At 44.2% G+C, this 13005-nt stretch overlaps 1 protein-coding gene across 1 annotated transcript in view; it reads left to right on the top strand.

Annotated features, from left to right (window-relative positions):
• The window catches only part of nalcn (sodium leak channel, non-selective), a 271182-nt gene that overhangs the window by 241351 nt on the left and 16826 nt on the right, over window positions 1–13005 (top strand). Inside the window, exons 34-39 of the mRNA XM_064975662.1 lie at window positions 4469–4575; window positions 5482–5556; window positions 5699–5818; window positions 6004–6072; window positions 6358–6506; window positions 6992–7085. Coding sequence (XP_064831734.1) covers window positions 4469–4575; window positions 5482–5556; window positions 5699–5818; window positions 6004–6072; window positions 6358–6506; window positions 6992–7085 — 614 coding nt within the window. The remainder of the gene's footprint in view (window positions 1–4468; window positions 4576–5481; window positions 5557–5698; window positions 5819–6003; window positions 6073–6357; window positions 6507–6991; window positions 7086–13005) is intronic.

Here is a 13005-nt window from a genome sequence, read left to right as displayed (position 1 = left end):
TAGTGGGGCGGGGCTAGTGTTCACTGAGGCTTGTCCTAATCTAGTGTTTTACTGGGGCTGGGCTAGTGTTTCCTGGGGCTGAGCTCGTGTTTACTGGGGCTTGGCTGAGCTCGTGGTTACTGGGGCTGGGCTAATGTTTACTGGGGCTTGGCCTGAGCTAGTGTTTACTGGGGCTGGGATTGTGTTTATTGGGGCTTGAGATGAGATAGTATTTACTGGGGCTGGACTAGTGTTTACTGGGGCTGGGCTAGTGTTTACTAGGGCTTGGGCTGAGCTAGTGTTTACTGGGGCTGGACTAGTGTTTACTGGGGCTTGGCCTGAGCTAGTGTTTCCTGGGGCTTGGCCTGAGCTAGTGTTTATTGGGGCTTGGGCTGAGCTCGTGTTTACTGGGGCTGGGCTACTGTTTATTGGAGCTTGGCCTGAGCTAGTGTTTACTGGGGCTTGGCAAGTGTTTACGGGGGCTGGGCTACTGTTTACTGGGGCTTGGCCTGAGCTAGTGTTTACTGGGGCTGTGCTAATGTTTACTGGGGCTTGGCCTGAGCGAGTGTTTACTGGGGCTGGGATTGTGTTTATTGGGGCTTGGGATGAGCTAGTATTTACTGGGGCTGGACTAGTGTTTACTGGTGCTGGACTAGTGTTTACTGGGGCTTGGCCTGAGCTAGTGTTTCCTGGGGCTTGGCCTGAGCTAGTGTTTATTGGGGCTTGGGCTGAGCTCGTGTTTACTGGTGCTGGGCTAGTGTTTACTGGGGCTTGGGCTGAGCTAGTGTTTGCTGGGGCTGTGCTAGTGTTTACTGGGGCTGGGCTAGTGTTTATTGGGGCTTGGCCTGAGCTAGTGTTTACTGGGGCTGGGCTAGTGTTTACTGGGGCTTGGCCTGAGCTAGTGTTTACTGGTGCTGGGCTAGTGTTTACTGGGGCTTGGGCTGAGCTAGTGTTTGCTGGGGCTGGGCTAGTGTTTACTGGTGCTGGGCTAGTTTTTCCTGGGGCTTGGGGTGATCTATTGTTTACTGGTGCTGGGCTAGTGTTTACTGGGGCTTGGCCTGAGCTAGTGTTTACTGAGGCTGGGCTGGTGTTTACCTGGGCTTGGGCTGAGCTCGTGTTTACTGGGGCTGGGCTTGTGTTTACTGGCGCTTGGGATGAGCTAGTGTTTGCTGGTTCTGGACTAGTGTTTACTGGGGCTTGGGCTGAGCTAGTGTTTACTGGGGTTGGGCTAGTGTTTACTGGGGCTTAGGCTGAGCTAGTGTTTACTGGGGTTGGGCTAGTGTTTACTGGTGCTTGGCCTGAGCTAGTGTTTACAGGGGCTTAACCTGAGCTATTGTTTACTGGGGCTGGGCTAGTGTTTACTGGGGCTTGGGCTGAGCTAGTATTTACTGGGGCTGGGCTAGTGTTTACTGGGGCTTGGGGTAGTGTTTTCTGGGGCTTGGGCTGAGCTAGTGTTTACTGGGGCTGGACTAGTGTTTACCTGGGCTTGGGCTGAGCTTGTGTTTACTTGTGCTGATCTCTTGTTTACTGGGGCTTGGGCTGAGCTAGTGTTTACTGGGGCTGGGCTAGTGTTTACTGGGGCTTTGCCTGAGCTAGTGTTTAGTGGGGTTGGACTACTGTTTACTGGGGCTTGGGCTGAGCTAGTGTTTACTGGGGCTGTGCTAGTGTTTACTGGGGCTTGGGATAGTGTTTACTGGGGCTTGGGCTGAGCTAGTGTTTACTGGGGCTGGACTAGTGTTTACCTGGGTTTGGGCTGAGCTTGTGTTTACTGGGGCTGGGCTAGTGTTTACTGGGGCTTGAGCTGAGCTAGTGTTTACTGGGGCTGGGCTGGTGTTTACTGGGGCTTGGGCTGAACTCGTGTTTAATGGGGCTGGGCTCGTGTTTACTGGGGCTTGGGCTGAGCTAGTGTTTACTGGGGTTGGGGTAGTGTTTACTGAGGCTTGGGCTGAGCTAGTATTTACTGGGGCTGAGCTCGTGTTTACTGGAGCTTGGACTGAGCTTGTGTTTATTGGGACTGGGATAGTGTGTACTGGAGCATGGGCTGAGCTAGTGTTTCCTGGTGTTGGGCTAGTGTTTACTGTGCTTGGCCTGAGCTCGTGTTTACTGGGGCTTAACCTGAGCTAGTGTTTACTGGGGCTGGGCTAGTGTTGACTGGGGCTTGGGCTGAGCTAGTGTTTCCTGGGGCTGGGCTAGTGTTTACTGGGGCTTGGGCTGAGCTCGTGTTTACTGGGGCTGGGCTAGTGTTTACCTGGGCTTGGGCTGAGCTTGTGTTTACTGGGGCTGGGCTAGTGTTTTCTGGGGCTTGGCCTGAGCGAGTGTTTACTGGGTCTGGGCTGGTGTTTACTGGGGCTTGGGCTGAGATTGTGTGTAAACTTGTATAGTCAAATTAATCTATGATCGTATGCTATCCATTTGTTTGTATGCTGTTCTTTGTATGACATTTTAATATTTGATTATTAACCAATGATATTAGGCCACTCCTGGCCATGATTACAGACACCTGTGTCCTTTGACACTATATAAACGAGTCATCCCGCAGTGTTTGTGATTATACCCTGATGAAGACAGCTTGGCTGTCGAAACGTTGGTATTAAATTTTTGCATCTGAGCTCCAAGAGTGTGCGGCTCTCTTTTATTTTTATTTTCAAGTTTCTACTCCGCTAGCCAGCACCTCGTCTTTATAGGTGTGCGTTTCTTTTTCTTCTAGACCGCTGGGCTAGTGTTTACCTGGGCTTGGGCTGAGATTGTGTTTATTGGGGCTGGGCTAGTGTTTACTGGGGCTTGGCCTGAGCGAGTGTTTACTGGGTCTAGGCTGGTGTTTACTGGGGCTTGGGCTGAGATTGTGTTTATTGGGGCTGGGCCTGAGCGAGTGTTTACTGGGTCTGAGCTTGTGTTTACTGGGGCTGGGCTAGTGTTTTCTGGGGCTTGGCCTGAGCGAGTGTTTACTGGGTCTAGGCTGGTGTTTACTGGGGCTTGGGCTGAGATTGTGTTTATTGGGGCTGGGCTAGTGTTTACTGGGGCTTGGGTTGAGCTAGTGTTAGCTCAGGTATACAGTACATACAGGTCTCATTTTGCCTACCAGGTACTCACATCCACCTGTTCTGAATGACCTTTCATTAGTTTTATACAGCGTAGAAAAGAGATGATGAGGCTGCTCTTAATGCAATGGTGAGGCTAACATGCTTGTCCTATTAACTCAGAAGACTATTAGCAGTAACACATTAAGTATTAACAATGATTTACTGTAGGATGGATTTGGTTCCCTATGTTATTTGGTGCCAATGTTTCAAAGTCAAGCATATAAGCAGGGACCAGGCATCTATAAGAGATGTATTATTTTGTATTTACAGTATAATCATCACGAGATTATGTAGGGGTCCACGTTGGTAACTGGGGGGCTCTTCCTTGATTGGGTAACTGATTCATGTATTTTTTTTTGTGAAGTACATTATAAATTCATGTTACTGGGCCAGTAACATCATTATTATTTATTTTAATATAGCATCTAACATCATTATTTCTAATATGTTTTTATCCAACCACAGGAGCCCGCTCTCACTGTTAAAAAATGTGTGGAAGTCCTAAAAACGCCTCTGCTCAACTGTAGCCTACGCCACATCGCAAATGTTATGATGGCTTTATTAGAAAGGGGCTTTTTCTTCAACAGAAAATTCACAGCACATCGAGTTGTATCTTGGTACACGGATTTGTTTACAAAAAGGATGGTGTGCAGAAAAGGGGCCTATGATTTCTTAATCCGGCCCTGCGTATGAGACTCATATTTTTAAATTAACTAAGATAAGACTTGTACTGACAAGCTGTAGATCTTATTCCAAGAATATTGGAAATATTTTTTTTCCATTGCAGCCCTGAATCCAATTTTGAGATTTCTGTTGGTTTCCAAGTAATATTATTGCTGGCTGTAAAAGTTGATAAGTCGCCGGTCGTAGGATGTTATTTATGATACTGGATGGAATAAACGGGTAATGTAAGGAGGACATAATCTGACACACACTGACCTGTTTGTGTGCATGCATGTGTGACTGAGCCAGGAAGCATGGCCATGCACACGTGTGCCAGCAACTTTATAATCCAACATAAACATAGGCAATCTGTCCGATTTCTGTTTTCTCTCACTAATTGTATCAGTGAAATGGCTAGGGGGACTTGGGTTCTGCAGGGCACAATGTTGTGGAATGTTGAGCTAGAAATACATACTGTAGAGTAAATATGCTTCTCTGACATAGAATAAGGAAGCATGTCAGTTTTATTTATGACATGTCTATCTGCAATGTTCCACGTTTGCTTACTGAATGTGGTTCAGGTCTAGAAAACATTCAGTTGTACAGCTATAGTATGAGCTCCATCTATATTGGAAAGCATCATAATCATCTCCTAAGGAAAGGTGATGAGGAAATGATTTAGGCTATTGGAATTCACCCTGCTGTTTGGGTCTGGTGTTGATCCTCACTCCTCTCTCCCCCAACAGAGAATGCAGGGTTCCGTGCCAAGATGTATGACATCACTCAGCACCCCTTCTTCAAACGGGGTATCGCTGTGCTGGTTTTGGCCCAGTCAGTGCTGCTGTCTGTCAAGGTGAGGCTGTCTGATGTAGACATACATTTTCTATCTACTAGTGATGTGCTGCTCAGCTATTTTCTTACCTACAGTACACCCATCCGCAATTTCACAGAATTGGCCCGGACTACTCGGCCCGATGTAATACAGTGAAAATCAAGGTTGCAATCAATTCAAGTTGAAGTCAGTCAATTCAAGAAGTAAACTAAAATTTTCAATCAATAATTTTAAAAGGGGCGTCTACACTGAGTTTACAAAACATTAAGAACACCTACTCTTTCCATGACATAGACTGACCAGCTGAATCCGGGTGAAAGCTATGATCCCTTATTGATGTCACTTATTAAATCCACTTCAATCAGTGTAGATGAAGGGGAGGAGACAGGTTACATTTTTAAGCATTGAGACATGGATTGTATATGTGTGCCATTTAGAGAGTGAATGGGCAAGACAAAATATTTAACTGCCTTTGAACGTGGTATGGTATTTGGTGCCAGGCCCACCGGTTTGCAACAAGAACTGCAACGCTGCTGGGTTTTTCACAGTCAACAGTTTCCCATGTGTATCAAGAATGGTCCACCACCCAAAGGACATCCAGCCATCTTGACACAACTGTAGGAAGCATTGGAGTCTGCATGGGCCAGCATCCTGTGGAACGCTTCCGACACCTTGTAGAGTCCATTCCCCGATGAATTGAGGCTGTTCCGAGGGCAAAAGGGGGCGCATCTCAATATTAGGGAGGTGTTTCTAATGTTTTGTACACTCAGTGTATTTTAAGTGACACTAGCCTCAAAAAACGCTATGAATTTCAACTCGTGCATCACTATATATACTATCAATTAAGTTGAGCTTAAAGAGGGAGATTTAAGAGTGGTGCTGGATTGTGCTGGACATCAGCTTTTATGTGAAATGTGTGTGTTTCAGTGGGATGTAGATGACCCAGTAACAATGCCACTTGCTACCATGTCAGTGGTCTTCACCATTATCTTTGTGTTAGAGGTAAGAGTCTGGGTGCATGTCAATGGGAAATTTGCATGGAATACTATGCACATGGATCTCAAGGCAGGATTGTGACAAATGTACAGTATTATAAAAGCAATGTGACTACAATGCGAATGGATTTTGTTGTTGTGGTAACCAGGTGACGATGAAGTTCATAGCTATGTCCCCGGCGGGGTACTGGCAGAGCAGACGGAACCGCTACGATTTACTGGTGACAATACTGGGAGTCATCTGGATAGTCTTGCACTTTGCTCTACTGGTGAGGACACACACACACACACAGTATAAATACAGATATACAAGCGATTCTTTACAACGCTTGTTCTTTCCTGGAACTAGTGCATTTTGTAACAACTATTCTGTACTTCTTTCGAGTTATGACTAAATATATTGTGAAGATTAGTGTATAATTAGTAAATGGCTGATCACAGTGTTCTCCTGTAGAATGCATATACTTACATGATGGGCACCTGTGTGATCGTCTTCAGGTTCTTCACCATCTGTGGGAAGCATGTAAGTATAGCCCATTGTAAGCCTAATGGAACTTACAGTGCATATTACTGAACGAAACTGTTAAAAATATGTTTTTCCTATTTACTAGCTTGCCCAGCAGGCAAAAAAAAGCAATTTAGAGTTGTAAACTGTTTTTCTGGTTGAATACATCATATAACTCAAATTACAACCATCTGTTACAACCTCCGTTTGTTTTGTTGCTGGTTGCTAAAAAAGGAGGTAACAAAACTCCTGCAATCATTTTGCCCGCTGGGTGGTCTCTTTAATGCTATAATCGGTCTGTAGGTGACTCTGAAGATGCTACTGCTGACAGTCGTGGTCAGTATGTATAAAAGCTTCTTCATCATCGTGGGAATGTTCCTTCTCCTCCTCTGCTACGCCTTCGCTGGAGTCGTCCTATTCGGAACCGTTAAATACGGAGAGAACATCAACAGGTCATCAACAGCTTCCCTTTCTCTCCTTTCTGTTTTTATCCCCCTTTCTTTACCTCTTTCACACTTATTCCTTGTCCTCTGTCTCTTTCCTAACTTCAACTCTTTCTCCCACTCCTCCAAGTCTTCCTCCTTCCTTCCTTTTTACCTTTCTCCTCTCCTTTCATTTGCCTGACTCTGCTTCCCTCTCATTCTCCTTTCTAGTCATCATTTCTCCTATCTTCCACACGGTTAGCGCTCTGATTACTGTAGAGATTTGAAGAGCAAGTGTCACTTATTCGATTTGTGGCACCATCACAGCCTCTTCTAGTGGAGAAATAGTGGGAGTTTGAGAAGTCTGCAGCCACACCGATGACTCATTCTCTCTAAAGCGTGTGTGTGTGTGTTTGCGTGTGTGTGTGTGTGTGTGTGCGTGTGTGTGCGTGTGTGTGTGTGTGTGTGTGTGTGTGTGTGCTACTTTATTTGTTTACCTTTTTTCTCAATGGCAGGCATGCTAACTTCTCCACGGCAGGGAAGGCCATCACGGTTCTGTTCCGTATTGTCACGGGGGAAGACTGGAATAAGATCATGCATGACTGCATGGTAAGAGCTGGTCTATTTCATTTTTCATATGTACACAGCAGCGTCTTCAGAGGAAACTAGTCAAGACTTACAAAACAGAAAGCGTAGTGTAATACTTTTCTGTCTGTTACGTAAAAAGCACAAGACAAAGTCAGGTCTAAAAGGTAACCATGTAGAAAAAGAGGCATTTCTCAACATAGACTTCTTCAGAAAAAAGGGAAATACTGTTACAGTATTATTTCAAGTAAACAAACCAAAGTTCATGACTCGAGAGGGTTTGTTGCTTTTATTGTTCAGTTTATATGTCTGCTCTATATAGATCATATACAATATACACTGATCAATATAAACGCAACATGCAACTTTTTCAACGTTTTTACTGCATTACATTCATATAAGGAAATCAGTCAATTGAAATAAATTCATTAGGCCTTAATCTATGGATGTCACATGACTGGGAATACAGATATGCATCTTTTGGTCAGAGATACTGTACCTTAGAAAAAAAGGTAGGGGCGTGGATATAAAAACCAGTCAGTATCTGGTGTGACCAACATTTGCCTCATGCAGAGCAACACACCTCCTTCAGGCTGTTGATTGTGGCCTGTGGAATGTTGTCCCACTCCTCTTCAATTGCTGGATATTGGCGGGAACTGGAACACACTGTCTGTTGTACATGTCGATCTAGAGCATCATCCCGCTTAACAGACAGGTTGAAGCCTGCTTAACAGAGTCACTAACCTTAGCTAGCTAGCAAAGCTGCTAGCTAAGCTGCTAGCCATCAAGCTAACAAAGTTAGTCCCAGATTAGTTTTGCAATGGAGCCTTTTTTATCTGGAGAAGTATATTAAGGGCAACTGAATAGTTGAAACTGGATTTTAAAGAGCTGATTGATTCTCTGCTCAACACTAATAAAAGACCCATCCTATCTGGCCCTGTGCCCTCTCTTGAATCGTGGCATTGAATGCTTCAGCAGAATTATTTCTCTTTACAACTGGCTACATGGTTATTGCAGCTCAATGAGTGTAACTTTTGTTGACAATTTCAATATCTTTTGGAAACAAAACACGTTTTATAAATAGGATGGGATCCACCCAAATCATTTGGGTTCCTGGATCCTTTCACATCATTATAAGGCTGCGTTGAGACAATAACTTATCAATTACCCAGGCCCAACTCAGTTAATTCCTACCATTGTGTCACTGACTTGTCATAATACTTTACAAAATGTACATTAGCCAGGGGCATTGGTAGACACAATGGAAGTAACCTAACATATGTCCTTCCAACCAATTGTGCTATTGTGTCTGTTTTTTGTGTTATTTGTAACTTATTTTTTACATAATGTTTCTGCCACTGTCTCCTATGACTGAAAAGAGCTTCTAGATATCAGGACAGAAAATTCCCGAAATTCCCATAAGAAAGAGACGGAGATATCGGGGACGTAGGTTGTGGTGCCTTGTAAGGATCCAAAGGGGAGTGGGTAATCTGCCTCTACCATCAGTCCTATTAGACAACTTACAATCATTGGATAACAAAATAAACGAGCCACGATCATGAATATCCTGCCAACGGGACATAAAAAACGGTAATATCTTATGTTTCACCGAGTCGTGGCTGAACGATGACATGAATAACATACAGCTGGCGGGGTTGACGCGGCATCGGCAACATACAATAGCAGCCTCCGGTAAGACAAGGGGTGGCGTCTGTGTATATTTGTAAACATTAGCAGGTGCACGAAATCTAATATTAAGGAAGTCTCGAGGATTTGCTCACCTGAGGTAGAGTATCTCATGATAAGCTGTAGACCACACCATTTAGAGAGTTTTTGTCTTTATTTTTCGTAGATGTCTATTACCACCACAAACCGATGCTTGCACTAAATCTGCACTCAATGTGCTATATAAGGCCATAAGCAAACAGGAAAACTCTCACCCAGAAGCAGAGCTCCTAGTGGCCGGGGACGTTAATTTAAGGAAACTTAAATCCTTTTTACCTCATTTCTACCAGCATGTTAAATGTGCAAACATAGGGAAAAAAACCTCTAGACCACCTTTACTTCACACACAGAGACGCATACAAAGCTCTCCTTCACCCTCCATTTGACAAATCTGACCATAATTATATCTTCCTGATGCATGTTTACAAGCAAAAACTAAAGCAGGAAACACCAGTGACTCGAAGTGGTCAGATGAAGCAGATGCTAAGCTACAGGACTGTTTTGCTAGCACAGACTGGAATATGTTCCGGGATTCTTCCGATGGCATTGAGGAGTCCACCACATCAGTCACTGGCTTCATCAGCAAGAGCATCGATGACGTCGTCACCACAGTGACTGTACGTACGTACCCCAACCAGAAGCCATGGATTACAGGCAACATTCGCACTGAGCTAAAGGGTAGAGTTGCCACTTTCTAGGAGCGGGACTCTAACCCGGACACTTTTTTTTATATATATACTTTCATTTTACTAAGCAAGTCAGTTAAGAACAAATTTTTATTTTCAATGACAGCTGAGCAACAGTGGGTTAACTGCCTGTTCAGGGGCAGAACGACAAATTTTGTACCTTGTCAGCTCGGGGATTTGAACTTGCAACCTTTTGGTTACTAGTCCAATGCTCTAACCACTAGGCTACCCTGCCGCCATCCAGGACCTCTTTTATCAGACATACCGCTATGCCCGCCGACGAACCATCAAACAGGCAAAGAATCAATACAGTACTAAGATTGAATCGTACTACACCGGCTCCGATGCTCGTCGGATGTGGCAGGACTTGCAAACTATTACAGACTAGAAAGGGAAGCACAGCCGCGAGCTGCCCAGTGACACGAGCCTACCAGACAATCTAAATGACTTCTATGTTCACTTCGAGGCAAGAAACATGCTTGAGAGCATCAGCTGGTCCAGACGACTGTGTGATCACACTGTCTGTAGCCAATATGAGTAAGACCTTTGAACAGGTCAACATTCACAAGGCCACAGGGCCAGACAGATTACCAGGGCGTGCAATGTTATTCATTGACTACAGCTCAGTGTTCAATACCATAGTGCCCTCAAAGCGCATCACTAAGCTAACAACCCTGGGACTAAACACCTCCCTCTGCAACTGGATCCTGGACTTCCTGACGAGCCACCCCCAGGTGTTAAGGGTAGGTAACAACACATCTGCCACACTGATCCTCAACACAGGGGCCCCTCAGGGTTGCGTCCTCCGCTGCTCCCTGTTCACTCATGACTGCATGGCCAGGCACGACTCCAACACCATCATTAAGTTTGCTGACAATACAACAATGGGAGGCATGATCACCGACAACGATGAGACAACCTATAAGGAGGAGGTCAGAAACCTAGCCGTGTGGTGCCAGGATAACAACCCCTCCCTCAAAGTGATCAAGAGGAAGGAGATGATTGTGAACTACAGGAAAAGGAGGATCGAGCACGCCCCCATTCTCATTGACGGGGCTGTAGTGGAGCAGGTTGAGAGCTTCAAGTTCTTTGGTGTCCAACTCACCCACAAACTATCATGTTCCAAACACACCAAGACAGTTGTGAAGAGGGCATGACCATTCCTATTCCCGCTCAGGAGACTAAACAGATTTGGCATGGGTCCTCAGATCCTCAAAAAGTTCTACAGTTGCACCATCGAGAGCATGGTTGCATCACTGCCTGGTATGGAAACTGCTCGGGATCCGACCACAAGGCACTACAGAGGGTAGTGTATACGGACCAGTACATCACTGGGGCCAAGCTTCCTGCCATCCAGGACCTTTTTTCCAGGCGGTGTCAGAGAAAGGCCCTAAAAAATTGTCAAATACTTCAGCCACCCTAGTCATAGACTGTTCGCTCTGCTACCACACGGCAAGCAGGAACTGGAGCGACAAGTCTAAGTCCAGAAGGCTTCTTAAAAGCTTCTACCCCCGAGCCATAAGAATCCTGAACAGCTAGTCAAATGGCTACCCAGACCCCCCTCCTATATTACGCTGATGCTACTTTCTGTTTATTATCTATGCATAGTCACTTTAACTCTTCCTACATGTACATATTGCCTCAATTACCTCAACTAGCCTGTGCCCCGCACATTGATTCTCTACCAGTACCCCCTGTATATAGCCTCGCAACTATTATTTTACTGCTGCTCTTAAATCATTTTTATTTTTTATTTCTCTTTTTTTTTACTTAACACTTATTTTTCATAAAACTGCATTGTTGGTTAAGGCATTGTAAGTTAGCATTTCACTGTTGTATTCGGTGCATGTGACAAATTAAAATTTGATTTGATTTTTCTAACTGCCATGAATACCTCTGCTGATCCTGCAGCTATTGTATGCAGTAATCAGGTGCCTATGAACCAGAGTTATACTCTTAGCACTGAGGCAGTGTGTCATAGTAGGAAGTCCACTGTGTGCAGCTCACCCTGCACTAACATAAATAACATGAGCATGTCTACTTCTGCTATGCTTCACAGTAAAGCAATGCAAACAATCAAGCATCCAAGAAAAATGCAAAACAATTGCCCTGGTTAACATATGTAGCTTAAGAAACAAGGTTCATGAAATCAATAACTTGCTAGTAACAGATTACATTCATATTTGATCTCTGAAACTCACTTTGATTAACATCTACAGAAAAGACAGAAATGCCAATGTTGGAGGTGTTGCTGTTTATATCCAGAGCCATATTCCTGTAAAGCTCAGAGGGGATCTCATGTTAAATATTGTTGAAGTAATATGGCTAATATGCGTCACCTAAAGCCCATTGTTGTAGGGATCTGCTATAGAACACCAAGTGCTAATAGTGAGTATCTTGATAACATGTGTCAAATGCTTGATAATGTATGTGATATCAGAGAAATATATTTTTTGGGGGTGATTTAGATATTGACTGGCTTTCATCAAGCTGCCCATTCAAGAAAAAGCTTTAAACTGTAGCCAGTGCCTGCAACCTGATTCAGGATATCAGTCAACCTACCAGGGCAGTTACAAACAGCACAGGAATGAACTCTTCACCAAGTATTGATCACATCTTTACTAATGCCGCAGAAATGTCCATCGGCTGTAGTGATCAAAATATAGTAGCTATCTAGAAAAACCAGCCTAATATAATGTTTAAGAGCTCATACATCAACAACTATGTTATTGATGTAAAGAATACTTAATCACGTAACTAATTAACTAGGAAGTCGGGGCACCAAGGAAAATATTCAGAAGTTATAATTTTAGTCTCATTCCAAAAACGTTGTAAATTGTTGGTTATCTGCACGAACCCAGTCTTCACTATGAGTCATCCATACATCAATTGTCTTAAAATCATTTTTTTACTAAGTAATTCACAGAAATGCATCACACAAACAATGGATAGTTACAAGGAAATGATAGCGGCATCGCGGCCTGGTGTACAAAAGGGAAGTGGGGGTCGACTGAGATAAGACAACACACAGTTGATAATTATAACAATTGAAATGCTAATCCTTTGCACTTGAACGCTCACTCATTCGGGAATAATTGCAATCAATACATATATTTACGCTCAGTGTGTCGTCGGGATCTTTGTTGAAAAGTTTGTTTCTGTTGGAGGGTTTGTCCGCGCTCTCTCTCTTGGTTAGAATGGATAGTTCAGAGTGGCATTCATTCATGTCGTCAAGGATAGATGTTTCGGCGGTTCTCTGTCTTCGCATTCAATGATACCGACTTCCTAGCTGCAGACTAGTAATTAATATCAGAGTCTGAGTTTAACCACGTGTTATGGTTCAAAGATTCAGCCATCTACTCAAACCTTAGCGTATACTCAGGTTTATGGTCCCCACTCAAACCTTGGCCCTCTCGTTATTCAAGGTAAGCTGGTCTCAACCTTATTCCTCTCGTAATTGAGAGAAACATGGTCTGTTGAGAAATTCTCAAGGTGGGGGTTTTATTCGGAAGAGCAGAAAGGGGCCTGTCCCA

This window comes from Oncorhynchus masou, chromosome 10 (genome assembly GCF_036934945.1).
Source record: "Oncorhynchus masou masou isolate Uvic2021 chromosome 10, UVic_Omas_1.1, whole genome shotgun sequence".
In the NCBI taxonomy this organism is placed as follows: Eukaryota; Metazoa; Chordata; class Actinopteri; order Salmoniformes; family Salmonidae; genus Oncorhynchus; species Oncorhynchus masou.
This window is presented reverse-complemented; position numbering and strand designations above follow the sequence as displayed.